The 19,498-nt window shown below is 41.3% G+C and overlaps 1 protein-coding gene across 6 annotated transcripts in view; it reads left to right on the forward strand.

Moving 5' to 3' along the window:
* Positions 1-16,713, forward strand: part of SYT9 (synaptotagmin 9) — an 87,305-nt gene extending 70,592 nt beyond the window's left edge. For 2 of the 6 annotated variants that reach the window (XM_033151851.1, XM_033151883.1), the window contains exons 4-7: positions 5,727-5,847; positions 7,692-7,863; positions 9,413-9,542; positions 10,125-10,558. In XM_033151851.1, coding sequence (XP_033007742.1) covers positions 5,727-5,847; positions 7,692-7,863; positions 9,413-9,542; positions 10,125-10,232 — 531 coding nt within the window. In that variant the 3' untranslated portion in view covers positions 10,233-10,558. Of the gene's footprint in view, positions 1-5,726; positions 5,848-7,691; positions 7,864-9,412; positions 9,543-10,124; positions 10,559-12,235; positions 12,748-15,397 lie in introns of those variants that run through there. The other 4 variants (XR_004426822.1, XM_033151863.1, XM_033151874.1 and 1 more) reach the window with 4 other exon arrangements.
* Positions 16,714-19,498: the final 2,785 nt, after the last annotated feature.

A 19,498-nucleotide genomic window follows, 5' to 3' on the forward strand; every position in this document is an offset into this window, starting at 1 on the left:
CGTCCAAACATCATTTCTGGGTCTGGAGGCATTTTAAAAAGCGAAACCGAAAAGGGCAGAAGTAGGCAGGAAATAACAAAGTTCAGTACTTTTCCATCTTGAAATCTCAAATTACAGCCGCCATTTCCCCCTGATCAGAGTGCAGAAAATTCCCACTTTGTAATCCACAATCTTTGAGAGGAAATACCTCAAAAGTCTCAGTCCTCCCCTAACAGGGGTTTCTCTTCACGAATTAAGCAAAAATCATCAAAAACATCTATATCAGCCAAGAGTAGCAACAGCCAGATACTATGTTACTTTCCTCTTGTCAACAGAGAGAGAGAAACGGGCTTCCTTTTTAACGTTTCTCCCCAAAAGCCAAATTGCACAATTTTAGCAGTCAATTAACTCCGTACATACAGCTTACGGGGTTCTTCATTTTTAAGTCCAATTAAGAAGAACGGGGTGCTCATATACCGCCGCCAGCCGCCGCTTAGTTTCCCCGGCTGGGGCAAACCTCCACAGCCCCGCCCCGTTGCCCATTCACTCGGACGTCCCTTTTACAAGGGACCCCCGAGAATGGGTCAGCACTATGGGACCCGCTGGAGAGCCCAAACCGCGGGACGCTCTTCCCGCGGCTTGCCGGAGCCCGCTGTGCGGATGCGGAGCTCCTAGCCCCCGTGGAAACCGGGGTCGTCTCGCAGCCGAGACAACCCCCGACCGTCGGCAATGGCGCCCTCGCCGGAAGCCTGAAAGAGGTTTTTTGACTCAAAAATCATGTACAAAAAACTGGGGTCAGCCAGTACACGGATATTGGCACCGGGGGGGGGGGGAGAGAAGTAGCCAGCCAGTAGGTGGGAGCGTGGCTTCCCCCGATGCCACAGGGAGCGGGGAGAGATCTGGGGGGTGTTTTCTGTCCACAGCTGCATGGTGGGAGGGGGGTGAGAAGCTGCCAGCCAGCTCCTTGTCTTAATGGACTCATGTCTTAATGGAGATGAGACCCAAAAAATGTGAATTCTTGGTTGATAAAAGTCCTACACTCAAAAGACCTTTGAGCATCATCTTACAGTCAAGAGCAATGAAGCAGAGGGAAGCTGATCCTCCGCACCCCTTCTTGCTTCCATGCTTCTTCCTATGCACTCTTTTGCGCATGCTAATGCACACAATACAGAGTCCCTCAGAGTGTGCTGCTGGTGACTCTCCCTTCTTCTTGCTCCTTCAGCTTCTGTGTGGATTGGGAATTGGAATTAGGGCAGGGAAGTCTCTGTCAAGCTCAGGGCACTTGCACCCTAAGGGCTTATTTTAGTTCAGTTATTCGTTGAAGGTTTGTTATATCTAAAATCATGCTTAGGCTGGCTTGTGCCCAGCATGTACTGAATCCTGACAATCTAATTGGAAATGAGAAGGTGCAAAATAATAAAGATTGCATCTTTATTATTATTTTCCCAACACAGTAAATTGCCACGATCCCTTTGATCCACTATTTCCCAGCATTTTTCCAAAACATCTCGGCATGTGGTAGAGGTACTTGTGCTACACAGTCGCTTTGGGCTGTATGAAAAACACGCAGTGTGATTTATCAAATTTGCTGGTGTTTGTCACATCATTCCTTTGTATTTCAGTTTTATTAAAGTTTGCCAGGAGCTGTAATAGATGCGAGCAGTGCAGGCTAAACAGTGGGTAATCCTCTAAGGATTCAATCCGAACCTCTTTTGATTTGTAAAGCTGGCTTTTGAGCATAGGTGCGCCACATGTTCTCCAAACCGACAACATATTGCCCATGGCAAAATTTGAATTGCACATCTGAAGCCGTACTGAGCCCCTGTGTTTATCACTGCCATGGTGTTTCAACGTCTCATATGTTTTACCTTATGCTCTAAGGTAGAGATTCAAACCATGAGTTTGATTTCCCCTTTTACTTCTTCTTTTGTGCTTTTCTGGACATGGGTTTTATTTTCATTTTAGGGGACGCATCACCTGGACCACTAGCTGGCAGACGAGCGTAGTGTAGGGCATTGCATTATTTAGCAAGAAAAGAAATAGATGAGCATCCTTCTCACCCAGAAAGAGTTTAAACACTTACAAGTAGAAGATGACATTTGTCACCTCTGGAGGTGGGAATTCAACCTCACAGCAGGTAGCTGTGGGTTCTCCTCCTTGCTCTTGTCAACTTTCTCTTGTCTTCCACAAATCATGACATTAAACTTCAATCTCTGATTGGTCAGGGACCTCTAAATGGGCATCGCCCCTTTCCTGGAGGGGTGTGTGTTAATAATAAATTCAATTTTTGCAACAAAAAAACAAAACCCCTGACCATTCCTCGCTTTCTGCCCTACTGCCTTGTTGATTCATCTCGGATCTCCGGACGTCTCCTGGTTTCCCCCTAAAAATAGGTACTTATTCTGAATAGTGTCCCCTGATGTGCTGACTTTTCTTGCCTTCCAATTTCAGTTCTGTGTTCCCATCCTGTTATCCTTAACATCTGTACCCCAAACGTACTAGATGGTGATGATTAATTAAATTCATTAGTCACTTTTTTTTTTTGCCACGGCAGTGCAAAGCAACTCAACAGTATTTTAAGCAAAAAACCAGCATTGTATTTCCCCCTCTTGAAAACCTTTTCCTATGTTTATATACTGAAACGTGTTTTTGCCGAAATGGTAAATCTAAAACTCCCAGCACACTGTCAGTGGAGGTAGAACATAGACATCAGAGCTAGTAGCTGTTGAGAGCCAGGTCCTCCATCAATTGTGTAATCCTCTTCAAGCCAGCCATGTTGGTGACCCTCCCTGTGGGAGCAAGTTCCATAGCTGAACTAGATGCTGCATGAAGAAGCAGCTCTTTATCTGTCCTGACTCTTCTGACATTCAGTTTCTTGGATGTGCCTGACTTCTAGTGTTATAAGAGGGGAGGGGGGAGAAAACTTTAATTTATCCACTTTAAGCACACCATACATAATTTTATACCCCTCTATCTTATTCACTTTTTTTTCCTAAACTGAAAATCCTCGAATACTGTACCTTAGAGCATAAGGTTTTCAGTTTAGGAAAAAAAGATGAATAAGATAGAGGGTTCAAGCCCCTTGGTCATTTTGGTTGCTCTTTTCTGAACCTTTTCCAACTCTACAATACAGGTAAGGCAACTGTACACCATATTCCAAATGCAGAATTATAATATTGTCAGTTTTATTTTCAGTTCCTTTCCTAATGACAGCTATTGCACACTGGGTTGGCATCTTCATCAAGCTATCTGCTATGACCTTGAAGGTCTCATTCCTAGACACCTACCACCAAATAAGAACCACATGTGAAATTAAGATTTATTTTTTTTACCCTAACATGCATCACTTTACCCTGTTTACGTTGAACTGCACTTGCCATTTTACCACCCATTCATTCGGTTTTGGCAGGGTCCTTTTGGAGTTCTTCAAACTCTCTTTTTATTTTAATGACCCTGAACAGTTTTGTATTGTCAGCAAACAGGGCCACCTCACTGCTCACCCCTAAACCTATATCATTTATGAACCAATTAAAAACACAGTTCCCATTACCAATTTCTTGGGGAACTCCATGTTTGCATATCTCTCCATTTGGAAAACTGTTCACTTATTCCTCTCTGCTTAACTGCTGCGTAACCCATTTCTGATCCACAAGACGAGCTCTCCTCTTATTCCATGACTGCTAAGCTTACTCAGGAGTCTTTAGTGAGGCACTTTGCTGAAAGCTTTTTGAAAGTCAAAGTCACCTCAGGCTATATGCTTGTTGACACTCAAAGACCTACTAGGTTTGTGAAACAAGATTTGCCCTTGCGGAAGCCATGCTGACTCTATTTCAGCAAGTCTTGTTCTTCTAAATGCTTGGATATTTTTATCTTTAACAATACCATCCTACGTCAATACTGAACCTTGATCATCCGAGGGTCATCACTATCCTCATTGTAGCAGGCGTAACTGATGGAGAAGTTTACATTGATTAGTGAGTCTGATCTTATCATAGCATATGTAATTCTAAAAGGATTGTGTTCTTACCTTGGTTTCATTACAGGAATAATGCAAAATAAATGCAACTGCTGTTAATGAAAATATAAGCTTCGGAGACAAATTGTGTGAAATCCCAAATAAAGGTTTAAGTATTGAAATTGAAGAGGCAGGCTTTTCAAATTTTCCACTCTAGTTAATATGATTTCTTCAGGTAAATTTGCTTGAAGCGTTAAGAGCATCCCTGTTTTACTACAAATCATTATTTCAGTTTGATGCAAAATGTGGAGATTTCTAGTTTCAAGATCACATATTAATATGACTCAGTGGAAATGTACACAGTAAGCTTTGTGCTTTCTGGTGTTTTCAAATTCAATTATAATCAAACAGCTCTAAAAAAGAGACTTCTTTCCTAGTGTAGATTTTTATTACCAAATGGGAAAGATTATTATGATTCAAAGAATACAAATGTGAAATTATACTTAAAATAAAATGTCTCCTGGTGTTAGTAGGGCAGCCTTTCCTCTCAGTTTGCATAACTGCTTGGCAGGAGTGGTTGGTTATTGGGCCACAGATAATAATGACTTGCTTCTAGCAGGCATCTATGCTAACAGGAAGTGAGGGGTGAAATGTGAGAGACCTGAGGAACTTCCTGCAAGGCCTCAGGAACTTTTGAAATGGTTCAGAGCAACCTTCTCCAACCTTGTTCCCTCGCTTGGTGAATCATTCTCCTTGTGCAATTATTCTGCTGAATGCCACCCAGTACCTCACAAAATATTGCCTCTGAAGGTGAAGATTTCATTTAACTGTACTTCATACCATCCTTTATACTAATAATTAATCCTTCCTGGGTGGCTCCTTCTGTAGCCAAAAGCACAAGCCATACACAAGAGCAAGGTACGGAAGTGCAGAAAAACTAGAGAAAACAAATTAGGAAGGTAAGCACACATATAAACACATAAAAAGCCCAGCGAAGACATAGCATGCTCAATGGCCATGGAATGTTGCCTGGTTAGAGGGGGGAAAACATTGTACATGTCACATCTGTTAAAAAAGAATGTCTGGAATGTATTACGACAGTAACAACACAAACATTTGAATGTATGACAACATCAGAAAAGTGACATATGGAAGTAGTTCACCGCTGACTGCTAAATTCTGGTATCATGCCATGGTACTCTTTGAGGTATAAGGGCAGACAGTGCCAGGGTGGATCTACACAGAGAAAAAACCCCACTATAAATAAGTCATAAATTAATTTGTTATAACAAAAGAAAAAAAAGCTATGTAAAAATCGCACAGAAATTTTCTTTTGCTCTCTGGCACCATCTGGTGTTGCATGTTTATAATACTGTACAGTGGAACCTTGGGTTACGTACCATCCTCCTTACGAACGCTTTGGGTAATGAGCTCCACTAACCCGGAAGTAGATGCTCCTTGTTGTGAACTTTGCTCCGGGATGCGAGCGAAAGTCACAGCGGCAGCAGGAGGCCCCATTAGCGAAAGGGCGCCTCATGTTATGAACCGTTTCGGATTAAGAACGAACCTCTGGAACAAATTAAGTTCATAACCAGAGGTATCACTGTACATCCAAAGCTTCTTCTTCTTTTTACTAATGTAGCTGAGTCCCCAGTGTGAAAAGTAGGCACAAACATTGTGCTTGCTTTAGATCCATATTGTATCATGGCAAACATAACATTATTTTGGATATTTTAACTGATGCAGAGAGACATTTTCAGTACTGCTTCAAATGTATTTTATTGTCTTACAGGACAAAGTGGATCTTGGCGAGTTGATGTTTTCACTTTGCTATCTTCCAACTGCTGGTAGACTAACTATTACTATAATAAAAGCTAGAAATTTGAAGGCCATGGACATAACAGGAGCATCAGGTAGGAATGTTTTTTTCATTCCAATTTTAATGTACTGTTTAGAAAGTAATCATACAAGTTCAGCATATGCCTATCCTAGCATTCTCTTTCCTTTGAGTACTATAAATGCAGTAGTTTGTTAGAGGGGGGAAGTACACTTGGTCCTCAACCAGTTCATTAATTTTTTTTCTGTACTGGGGTAGTGGAATATCCCAGAGGGACATTCCTTGCAAAAATGTGCAAGGGGTCTGCAGTGATCCTCTTTGAAAACATTGTCAGCAGTACTTCGTTACACAATTCATCCAAAGTATAGCCAGGCACCAGGAATAAAAGCACTCTGCAGAGTAGAAATACATCCCAAATAGACCTGACATTTGCAGGTAAGACACGCACTCCACCCATTACCAAACTACACGGCTATTTTAATTGGGGTAGGAAAACCATCCCACTTGATTTCCAATGCTTTTTGCAAGCATTTGAGTTGGAGGGGCTATACACTGTCCTCATATGTACTGAAGAAGGGCAAAACTGTGATTCTGCCATCCACCTTGCACCAGTGTACGGTGGTCAACAAAGGGCAGAAAAACTAGGCATCATCCTGCAGTACAGTGCCACTACAGGTTTTGACTATCTCATTTTGGGTTGTGGGTTTGGCATGACATTTTATTGCATATTTCTAGTCCTTTAACAAATCCTGTATTTCAAATCAACCCTAGTTTTTAAATGGAGATCCTATTGGGGTATAAATCTTCCCCTATGAATGAATAGTGTCATCTAAGACACAACAGAGAGCAAGGTTATTAATTATAGAACATTACTTTTATTTAAAATACAGATGACAAGATTATTATTATTATTATTTATACCCTGCCCATCTGGCTGGGTTTCCCCAGCCACTCTGGGCAGCTTCCAGCAGAATATTAAAATACATTGATTCATCCAGTATTAAAAGCTTCCCTAAACAGGGCTGCCTTCAGATGTCTTCTAAAAATCTGATAGTTGTTTATTTCTTTGACATCTGATGAGAGGGTGTTCCACAGGGTGGGCACCACTACCAAGAAGGCCCTCTGCCTAGTTTCCTGTAACCTCACTTCTCGCAGTGAGGGAATAGCCAGAAGGCCCTCGGCACTGGATCTCAGTGTCCGGGCAGAACGATAGGGGTGGAGACGCTCCTTTAGGTATACTGGGCCGAGGCCGTTTAGGGCTTTAAAGGTCAGCACCAACACTTTGAATTGTATACTGGGAGCCAATGTAGGTCTTTCAGGACCAGTGTAATGTGGTCTTGGTGGCCACTCCCAGTCACCAGTCTAGCTGCCACATTCTGGATTAGTTGTAGTTTCCGGGTCACCTTCAAAGGTAGAGCTCATTGCAGTAGTCCAAGCGGGAGATAACCAGAGCATGCACCACTATGGCAAGACAGTCCACAGGCAGGTAGGGTCTCAGCCTGCGTACCAGATGGAACTGGTAAGCAGCTGCCCTGGACACATAATTGACCTGTGCCTCCATGGACAGCTGTGAGTCCAAAATGACTCCCAGGCTGCGCACCTGGTCTTTCAAGGGCACATTACCCCATTCAGGACCAGGAAGTCCCCCACACCCGCCTGCCCCCTGTCCCCCAGAAATAGTACTTCTGTCTTGTCAGGATTCAACCTCAATCTGTTAGTCGCCATCCATCCTCCAACTGCCTCCAGACACTCACACAGGACCTTCACTGCCTTCACTGGTTCCGATTTAAAAGAGAGGTAGAGATTCGGCTGAATTGCCACCAAAGAAAAGGTATCCGAGAAACAAATTTGATGCATTATTGCTTTAAACTTGTAATTATTTTGAAATAAACCAGTATGTTTGTTATGTCCTTCACACAGATCCCTACGTGAAGGTTTCACTAATGTGTGAAGGGAGACGATTGAAGAAGAGGAAGACTTCCACTAAGAGGAACACCCTTAATCCTGTTTATAATGAAGCCATAGTCTTTGATGTCCCTCCAGAAAACATTGACCAAATTAACTTGTTTATAGCCGTTATGGATTATGACCGGTGAGATATCTGGACATCTGTTCAGACTAGTGACCTAATCGAATCTAATGACAGTAGTTGGTTTTGTCTTCTCACTGAGATCTCTTTAAACTGCCAGAGAGAAGAAACCAGATATCCCTTTGACAAAAGAGCTGGGGGTGAATGAATGGCATCAGGGAAATGGATTTGGGTGGACTTAGAACGAGTGATGGACAGAGAGTGTAGGTTGGGAAAAGACAGTGTGGCTGTGAGAGTTAGAGAGACCAAAGGAGAAATGGGATGAGGGAGATATTAAATTATATATTTAAAAGAATGAGGATAGTTTAAGATAGGCATGCTAAGTCAGGAAACTGGAACTATTCAAATTCTGTATATAAAGACTGCTTGTTCTGCATGTTATGTTCCTTAATTCACATCTGGGTGGATTCTCTGATAAATATGTTTCATCCCATGCATTTGGTGTACGTGTAACTTGAGGTAATATATAAAGGGAGAGTCCTGCTACTCTCTATAAGCCAGTAGGTGGTGGCAGCAGGTATTTTGAGAGAGATCTGGACTCAGTAGAGCAGCTGTGGAACTGACTTTAGTGACCATTTGGAGGCAGACCCTTTTGAGGGACTGTCGGGAGTGTCACACTCCCCAACTCCTCCTTTACTGGAATGCTTAAAAATATTGGAGTTTTGGGCCAGTTAAGAGAGGTGGTAGCCTAAGGGCTTGTACACATCATAGGCTGTACTCCGGATCTGCTCATTGGTGAGATCTCCAAGGCTTTATGAAGTGGAAAATCAGTTAACATTGGGCAGTTCTTATTTCTCCTCATTTGCCTCAGTTTGTGTGTGCTTTTTGCCTCATGTGATGGGGAACCTTCCTGGTAGGCTGGAGGTATGATATCTTAAATGGCGCTTCCAGGCTAGGGATACACCAGAACCCAGTACAGATCTAGGTGCAGTAGCAAGGGAGAGGTGTAGACTAGCACACACATAACATTCCTTTCTGGCTTCACCCAACAGAAGCTCCTTTGGTGGCTCCACACTGCCAACATGTTCCCTAGAATTCGTGAAACTGTTGAGAGTATGAACAGTAAATGGGACTTTTAAAATGTCATTATACTTTTACATGGGGCTTGCAGTTGTCTCCGCCAGCTCAAATTTATATACAAGAACTAAACTTCCATTCCCTGAAGACCAAAATACACATGCCGCTAAATAGTTATTTGCCTCTCATGTGAAGGTTTTTTTAAAAAAACAACAACCCAACAACAACTGTAAATTGCATTGACTAAGGGAGAATGATAATTAATAGGATCAGAACAAACGGGATGGTGGTGGTGGTGGTGGTGTTTATTTAACCCTTTCCTCCCCTGCTATGGAGCGAAGAATTTTCTGTGCAAATTTCCTCTTCATGCTTGCTCAGATCCCATTAGCATTAAGTGCAAAAAGATACATTTAAATGTCATGCCAACTTTAGTCCTTAGATGTGTTTCCAAATGCTCACCCTTGGAGAGGGTTTGAATTACATGGTTCCTGGATGTGAAATTTTAAGAAATAAATATTATTGAACCTTTTCACAGTGTAGGTCACAATGAGATCATTGGAGTCTGTCAAGTAGGCAACGATGCGGAAAGCCTTGGGCGAGACCACTGGAACGAAATGCTCTCCTACCCTCGGAAGCCCATCGCTCACTGGCATTTGCTTGCAGAGGTAAGACTCCTTTGCCTGACACACTGCCTTTTCTATCATGCTAGAAGCTCTTAACATGACCCTAGTCCTGGAGAAAACACCCCCCCCCCCTCTTCAAACAAGAATCCATTTGCTTAGACTAAATCCTTTTAAGACACGTTGGAATCCGGAAGCTTAAAGCAAGACTGATGTAGAGATCAAGCGAAATCTGATCTCGAGAGATTTTATTTTTAGTGCAATGTGAAAATACTTCTAACTTAAAGGTAAATCCATATATCATAAATATGTGGATTTTTATAATATCTAAAACTTTGGGTACATACACCAGTACATCCTTGTGTACTGGATTACATCTGTCTTTTACAGATGGTGGTGTCCACTGGATTACACATATGAAGAAACTAATAACAGGGCTTATAGTTATGTCTATATACAAGACAGAAATAATGATTTATTATCTGGTAATAATGTAAGTCCACGCCAGTGTCCAGAGGGATATCAAATTATGTTGAAATTAAAAATGTCCTCAGAGTTCAGGACATGCAGTTGAAAGCTCTCCTCAAGTTACAATTAGATTCCTCTGTTTCTTTTGTCTTCATTTAGGGCCCTATTCCACAGAAATGTTATGCGGGCCTTCTGCGCATGGATGGCTGCCGAAGAGGCTTCCTCACTCTTTTAACCTATTCAGCAGAAATTTGGCATTCCTGTTGAACCCTTTCTTAGCCATTTTCTCAGGGGCCATTCCGCAGAGAGTCCAAAGGGGTAAAGACATCCCTTCAATTCCATTATTTAACCCTCACCCGCTTTCCCAACCCCAGAATACATTAATCCCAAACCACAAGATGCAAAATTTCTGTTTGTTAGATGGAAATGTACTTTTGTTTCTGAAGCTTTCTGTAGTTTTGATTCTAACATAGATACCCATGTCTATCTGTAACACCCATATTGTCATCTATACTCCTTAAATGAATTTCATTATTAGCCGTGTTGTCTCAACCCACATTAATGCATTTTTTGAGATGCATGGAAAATAAAACATTTTACAGTATTATGATAAGTATTGTCATAGGTGGGGGAGGGGGATGGAATTCCTTTGTTTTATATACATAACGCCACTTTATATTAGTAGACAGTTTTTGTTTTCATAATGTATGGATTACAATACAATAGTGATATGGAAGTTCCAGTAAGTTGTGTGTCTTATCCCTTTTAACCATCAGTGGCAACTGCCCACACAAAACCAAGAGAGCAGTACTGTGCCTCTGTGATTGACCACACCATAGATTTTAGAAATACTGTAACACAGGGGCTTACTACACTACCCAAAACCGAAAGAGAGCATGTCTCTGAAGAAATATATAATTGTGTGTGTGTGTCTTATTAATTTTAAAATGCAGTTGTACAGTAGGAAAAAATAAATAAAGTACAACTGAACAAAGGCAGATTTCATATCATTTTTCCTGTAGAACAAGATAGAGAGATGAGGTATAAGACCAGGATGCAGAATACAGAAGAAAAACAGGAACCTTCACAGACTCTTTCCAAAAGTCAAGAGCATGTGGAGCAGAGGGGTGGAACCCTTTGGAGGTGGAATTAATAAAAGTCAGAAATGGAAACCACACATTTGCAAACATGTCCGGTGTAGCTTGGCCTTTGGGCACATTTCAGAACAGCCCAACGTGTTTTGGCCAATGACTATTTAAAGGTCTTCTTCAAGGGCTACAAAAACACAATAATACACCACATGAATCAGAAATGGAGTGCATATTGAAGCTAGAGACTTTGGTGCCACATGAGCTTAAAGAAGACTTGGATTTTCTTCCACACTTGGAGACATGCCCCTGGGTTTTTTTGTTTTGTTTTTTGTACTGTCATGTTTACAAGTGAAAGTCCTTGATATTTTTATCACAAATTAACAACACTTGAGTGTGATTCATTAGAAAATACGCCATTTGCTGCCTTCAGACAACAATTCCAGTTGCCAGTTAATGTGAACAGAGATATGGGCAAGCCATTTGTCAATTTAAGTAAGTATACATAGGCTCATATGCAGTTTGTATATGTTCTTACAGCCCCTGAAGAAGCCATCACTTGGTGTGGGAAACCTTTGGCCCTCCAGGTGTTACTGAACCAGAACTCCCATCAGCCCCGGCAAGCACGGGCAATGGGGTTGTAGTTCAACAGCATCTGGAAGGCCAAAAGTTCTCCATACCTTTGTAAGCCAAAAAGAGTTTGGGCTGTTGTGAAAATAAAATCCATACATTTCTTCAACGGCCTGCGAAACTCTTTTGGTTTTGGGTTCATTTTGGATTCTCTCCACTTTTTGCATTTCTTGTTCACTACAGTACAACGAAACTACAAGTTACTCCAACCCATAGCATTTTGAGAATTTGGGTCTCGTGGAATGAGTCAAGCACTGAGTAGTTTTGGCAATTGGAAACCACCCAAGTACGATTAAAGAAACAAATATAAGAGTTAGATTAAAAAGAATAGATAACAATATTAGGCTGATTCTAGTGGTTTAAAAACATTTGGCGAAAAAGCCTGTGGACTTCATTCTTCTACAGGCACGCGTTCAAATCGAAAGCAAATAAAGTAGGTTTGTGGTGCGGCCAGACTTGTTGATTTTATAACATGGTGGTCTTTTGGCAAGTTTTGCTATTTAGATTACAATTTGTTTGGCCTAATTCAAATTTGTTATATTTACTTTGCAGCTCTGATCCTAAAGGGTTTGAAAAATCTGAGCCCCCCAGTCATCTCCCTTTGGGAAAGGCCGAATAAACTGTAGTCCAATTAGCAAATTTTGGAGAGAGACTTTCAACACAGCAGCAACACCTCATCTGGAGAAAAACAAACAAACCACTAAAGCACTTTTTACATGGTATGCGGAGATTGTTATATACCAAAATGTGAAATGACTATCAGACCCTTAATGGAAAATATGTAAACCAATCCATCTTTGTTACATTTTTTGAGGGAGAGGAGTTGGGTATTTTTGTCAATCTGAAAAGCCAGTGCATAGAATGTTTGATATTAATAATGTGCATCACTAAGTAAAAAAGACAAATCAAAAATACAATTGTAAGCCACAGTCATTCTGCTATTGGGAGCACTGTCTAGTCATTAAAGAACTTAGATGAAATATTTATATTCTGTTTGTGAATCCATATTAAGTTGTCAAATAACTGTTCCAAGTTTGTAGAATAAATCATTTCCATAACTATCACTTAATCTTGTCCTGTTAACCATATATACATCAAGTCGGCACCTGCAATGAATTATTATTTAAATCTTGCATAGTAATATAATAGAATTAGAATTTTTGGGTTGGGTTTCAATTTGCCCTTCCTTTTCAGATTGGACCAAAACAGTTCTGGGATGTTGGGGAGCTGGGGAACTGCATTTTTCTCGCTTTCTGGCATGCTTGGGTGCAACTGTGCATGCTCTCAAAAGCATCCAAGTCTGAAACATGAATTACTCCAAGCCTTTCCTATCGCCTACTGTTGCCTTGTTTTATTTGGTAAAAATGCCAACAGCAGAAAGACTTTGTAGCTCTTTCCTAGCCTACCACCTTCCTGACGGTATCATGAGGATTTCCACGCAGCACATATGAAGCCGCACACCCCAAATCAGTACATTTTAATGAAGCCCATTCTAAAAAAGGAATAGTTAAGAATAATAAAAGCAGTAAGAATTGCAAATTAATTTTACGCCCGTCATTTCCTCTATATTTTTTCCTGGATAAGAGGAGAAAATAATGGCAATTATAGAAAACTCATAGTTTCCAGTATGATACGGGGCAAGGTTCAACTAAGTTCTTGCATGCACAGAATGAGGACTGATCACAGAATGCGACTTTCCCCCTTCTCCTCACCTGCATGGACCTCCTAAATTTGCTCTGGGGGATTGAGGAACCTCCAGAGCAATATTGGGGCACAGGGGAGGAGATGGGAGGCAGTCCCACTGTGTGAGCTGGCCTCATTCCCCACGTGTCTACCCCACTTAGCATCACCTTGAATTCCACCCATTGGATGGAATTTGATATCTATGCAATTGGTTCCTTTTACAGTAGGCCATATGAAATGCAGAAACTGTAATGGGTTGTGCTGAAACTCATTGCAATTTAAAGCAAACTAAAGGAGAATTTTTTGTTATGCCATATTCAGGCGCAGTATCTAGGATCGTAAGTAACAGATACATTTTTTAAAAGATTAATCCATGCATCATGTAGCCCCCTCATCGCCCTCAAGTACAGAACAGACTATTTCCATCCTGCGACAGTTTCACATATATGGAATGGGTCTGTGTATCATTTACGTATAGGTGTTTCCTTCTTTTTTTTTAAGGAACCCTAATAAGTATGCATGTACTTACAGGGTGGTCTGATGGCTTCTTTCTTTCTTTTTTAACATTTTACAGCTGAGAGCAGGAAACAAATCCCTCGTGGCCACACAGGTAAAAATGTTTACACAGAAAAAGAAAGCTGGGGGCAGCCAACATTTTCTATGTACAATTCCCCAGGAAGGGACTGCATGGTATGGTGTACAGTCACTTCTTGGGAGCATTTTTAAAGACTTTTTAACCTGCACAGCCACAGTGGACTTAATAGCTGATCAAAGCAGCTGTAAAAGGTTTAAAAAGAAAGAAGGCAGCCCTCAGACCATCTCGTAAGCACTGTTGCCATATCCAGGTGTGTATCAGTTTGTAGATTATGTGGACAATTACATATATCTACATTCTAATTGATACAAGGGCCGGGAGTGGGTGGGTGGGGGGTGGAATGGTTAGGTTCGCTTTAAAAACCCATAGCAAATAAAGTTCCTCCCACCTTTCTGCTCCACCATTTTTGATGAACATCTCATTTTGGGAATTTTCTGGCTCCCTCTGCTGCTACGTGTCAAATTTTCAGGTGACAATTACTTGATTACTTGAGAGGTATATTCATTGTTCTTTGCAGAAGTTTAAACTGAGTTGTGAGCACTATAGTCACAGAATTAAGCTGCACGGAGTGTCCCATAATAATTAGCATTGGTAAATATTACTTGAGCTTGTCCTCAGACCTGAGACCTCAGCCTACTTCCATGTTAAATTTAACGTTGACATTAATCATGGAAGGGTTTGGGACCCAAGACATGAGTTCAGCCTTCAAATCCTTTTTTCCATTTGCAGTGAGCATGCATAGAAGCCCTTAAAAGTGAGATGAATCATGCCACCACTGAAAGCATTGAAGATTATAGCAGCACTTCTGAAATATTAGAGGGTAGGGAGAGACGGCAAGCCTACCTAAACTGCAGGAAACCAGGCGAAAGGAATCAGTGGGGTACTTATTTTGGAGCTGTCTTTTTTCTCAGTGCTCAGTATTCAGGAACACTTAGAAGTACAGATACACACACACACATATAATGGCTAATGAATGGGGAAGGGAGAAAAGTTAAAAGTAGGCATAACTTAAATTGGACCAAAGCAGGCAAGAACGTCCTGAGTTATCACAGTGTTCTTTCGTTCTGTCAAGAGCAATGTACTATAAAATGACTGTACCTCAGAGTAAAATTGGAAAAATAATGGCAGTGGTATTCATAAGGAAAGAATTCTGCCATACAGTCCATTTTTATAAAATAGCTTCTTCTGTGGAAAACCACAACAGAATAATACTAGATACAAAAAAGGGGGGGAAGGGGAGAGCACTAATGTTTTCTTTACTTTTGTTCCCCCTGTCATTAATAGTTGCTTCCTTATTCATAATTGTGTTTTATAGTGCACAAAAAAACCAGTTAAAAGAAATAAGATGTGCCAAACTGAGGTGTGATGTTAATGGAACTATGCATTCCGCGTGGTATATCTTCAAGCACTGCATTAAAAGGTTGTTTCCAATACAGTGGGTTGGGCAAGGAACTGCAGCTGGAAGCAAGCCCGGGTCCTGCAATTCTCTCAAAGGGCCTCCATCTCCATGAAGGGAAATGAACTGTGTTACACCCAAAGGACTGTGATGGGGTCTCACTCAGGAAGAATGGGCAACATGGATGCACACCTCCACTGCTGAATAAGCTAACAAAAACAACGCAGACAAGGCACGTATAGAAGATGGACTGTAAGCACCCAGGCTCTTTTTTTCCTCTGTTTTCCATTTCCTCACTGTTTCTGTTTTCCTTTGGCCACTTCAGAGTGAATACAGGTGTCTAACAAATGGAAACACGCAACGGTGTGCTTGTAGCTGCTTGGAAAGCTGGCTGGCTTTCTTATCTTGCCAGATCAGGAGGCCTGTACCACCACACCTGATCTGAGGAGGCGGGAGTGGTAAAAACCATCGTGACGACAGCGCTCCTCAGGCATTCTGCATAGTCGTAATGCACACACTTTGCTTCATCACTTTCCACTCGATGATTTAAATAAGTGTTTTAAAACAAGTGAGGAACCTCCATGGGTAGAAGTAACTCCCTGGCTCATAAATGCACCATCCAACTCACCTTTGTGTGAACCACTAAAGAGGGCTGATATGGGAGGATGAAACACAGCTAGCTCACAAAGTGGTTACAAGCACACCAGGATGCAAATCAGTGATGGGGAGCCCTCGGCCTTCCAGATGATGTTGGGTGCCCAACTTCCATCAAACCAGTCATGCTCAAGGATTGTGGGAGTTGTAGTCCAGCAAAATCTGGAGGGCCTCGGGTTCTCCACCCCTGATGCACAGGGCACATGACTCGGTTAACAGTAATCTGTATTCACCCATAATTATCTCTCAAACTTGCAATGTTTTATTTGGTTGCATGCTGGATAGTCCTTCATTTTTATTTTTCTTATTTAAGGCTCATCACAAAAGTATGTAAAGAGATCTGTTGTATTTAAATATGACTTTGCTTTGATGACACACAGACATTGTACTATACTTTTAATATTTGTTGTTCAATGAGTAGTCCTGGTACATCTATGTTCAATGTCTAATTTGGAGCGTAAACCCACATCCTTGTCAAGGCTTTGTTAGTTTGGTGGACTTTTTTTCTCTTCGTTCAGTAGAGGTAATGCATGATTGATTTGCAGTAACAGTTTGAGGGGCAAAATAAATTTAACGTTTCTTAATTTTATAAAAAAAAGTATAACATTCTTATAAACACCAGTAAAATGTACTGTGGTTTCATTTATATAGATCTAGTCTGTACGAATTATTTTGTTCTTAATAAAATGACGTAAGAAATTGTGCTATTGTAATTTATGCCTATTTTGTATTTATATATTAAAGTTGAAGTGAATGTTTAAAGAGCTCACATTCAGTGCTTTAAAAGTGTTTTAACTCCATGTTCCCTGATAGCAACCTGTGGAGTAATTTTCTCCGAATCAAAGCCAGACATTAAGGCTGGAAGCAAAATAATCAAGTACCATATGCAACAAGGAGAGGACAATGCAACAGATACATTATTTGGGTTCCCTGTTGGAATGCAAATCTGCAGGATAAAACACAGTTTCTGCAGAGTTAAGTATTATTTCCTTAAGCACCACTGAGCAATTTAAGGGCAGTGTTGCAATTTGGTTCACCCACCCACCACGTTTCACATTTTAATTTTTCAAAGTGACAAGAGTATAATTTTCTTGTTTAAATGAGTAAGACTGACTTTCTATCTGCCAGTGTTTGACATGTCATTCAGGGAAATTGTTAGGTGTGCTTAGGTAGAGTGTGGTCATGCAAGGAAAAGAGGAATTTGGAATAACTCAGATAGGTTTTTTTTACTCACCGAGAGACGCTGCATTAAACTCAGGGTGACTAATGCTGAGAACCTATGCACACTTACTTGGGAGTAAATCCCACTAAACATGGTGCTGCTAACTTCCAGGTAAACATACATAGTATTAAAAAGTAAAGCAATATACCAGTTGCAGAGAATCAAGTGGATAAAGTTACTGCTCTCATGTCATCCTTGTGGATTTCCTGTAGGCATCTAGGGTTAGGCGTAGTGAGAACAGAATGACTAGATGGACCAGATCCAGCAGAGCTGTTTGTATGTCTTTCTATCAGGACATATTTTATAGACATGAGATGACTTGTACCCATTCTGTAAGCTCCTTTTCCAACTGTGTTCCAATACTGCCATGGAAAAGCATGTCATTTTAAGGCCCACTCTTGTGGTCCACCCTGAGCATTTATAAATATAGCTTCTGGCTTGACAAATAAACACAAAAAAATCTATAAACCATTTGATGGTGAGGTAAAACATAAGCATACACTTGTTTTTCCTGTCTAATTATAAACAGATGAAGTCACTTCCCGCTAGCTCCATCTGCCCCCAAAGTCATTTGTCAATGCCTTGTTTCCTTCTATTATAAGAAAATAGGTAAAGATATTTCAGACTTTTCTCAAAAGCCATACAAATAGAAAAGGTTATGCACTTTAGCTAAATGCCATTTTACTTCTGTTTATATTGTGAATGTTGGCAATGTTTTGTGCAACATAATCTGCATAAAGTATGCAGGCATTTCTCCCCTTCCATTTCTCTCTCTCTCTCTCTCTCTCTCTCTCTCTCTCTCACACACACACACACACACACACACACTTCTGGAAGGCTTGAGCTGAAGCCATTGTTTCCAATTTCCCAAGGTTGATCATGAGGGCTGCTTATGATTCAAAAATGTCACATCCAGCACTATGAACTATTCTCACACCAGTCTTTGTTAAATCTGAATTGCAAGTAGTCCTTGGAACAATAGGAGGAGCAGGAGTGCCTTCAATTCCTTGATCCCCAAGCTGGTGATCTGAGGCCAAAATGATTTCTAGATTCAAGTGCTTATCTGTCTCCAATGTCTCCTCCCATTAACATTCATTCCTCCCAAAAGGAGTAGGTTTGACGTCTTTTTCCTCTTTGCTCATCCCAGTGTGCATATATCCACACTACAGTCTAGCAGTTGCAGATATAACATGGCATGCATACCAGCTCAACATCCATTATCAAAATCAATGCAAATTCCTTAGGTTGTAGGCAATTCTGACCTTCTGCTGATGAAAGGCTCTTTGGTCCAGCAGGGACTTCTGGGAATGGAAAGAAGAGAAGGCAGTTCCTTTCCATTCCCTTTCTCTCTGTGTCCTCTGCCAAAATTTTGCTCCAGGCACCTGCAGGAGCACCTGGAACATGGAGCATGGGAGGTAGTGGGGAGAATGGCAGGAGAAAGAGGGGACTTACAAAATTCACCACCCCCCGCTCTCTGCGAAATCCTCTCTTGGATAAGTTGGGTACACAAACCATTGTGTATGTCTGATATATGGAGGCACCAAAAATAAATCAGTTTATTGCATGATTGCCATTTAAATGTTTTGCTTTTATTAATACAGGTTTGGCTTTATTTAAGTACTTACCTGATAGATCATGGTTATCATAAACTGCTTCAACTTATCTGATAGATTTGCCACAAACTGGTTCAGCGTTATGTCACCAAGTTTGAACAAGGGAATAAACCACAAGATAAACTGCAGCACTACGTAGGCCAACAAGGCCTGCCCAACAAGGGGGCACACAGAGGTCTCTCGCTACCATTTTATTCTCGCTTCTGAGGTAGGTTTGTCTGAGGGACAGCATTTGGCCCAAGTTCACCCAGTGAGCTCACGACTAAGTTGGGATCTGAACCTCCGTCTCCCCAGTCCTTGCATGACACTCCACAGCCCCACACTGGCTTTCGGTGAACTACAAAGCTGAATGCGGCCAGTCTGCGACCAAGCCAAACGGCCTATCAGCCATATATGGCAGCCTATCAGGGGCCCAAAAATTCTGTCAGCCTAGGACTGTGAAAGCAGAGTTGGTTAAGTACCTGGTAGGTCACCATTGTGGACATGTTTGGCTTCCTCCTCAGTTTCAAGTTGTGCCTGCAGTGTGAGAGAGACTTTGCCTGTCCCTTAATGAGAAAAAGTGCATTTCAGGAACCATTTAGAATCGCCTTTGTCTCAGTCTTTGAGCTGATTTGCCCTTTTAACACAGTGATCAATAATCTACAGACTATAT

Source organism: Lacerta agilis, chromosome 1, assembly GCF_009819535.1.
Source record: "Lacerta agilis isolate rLacAgi1 chromosome 1, rLacAgi1.pri, whole genome shotgun sequence".
NCBI lineage: Eukaryota > Metazoa > Chordata > Lepidosauria > Squamata > Lacertidae > Lacerta > Lacerta agilis.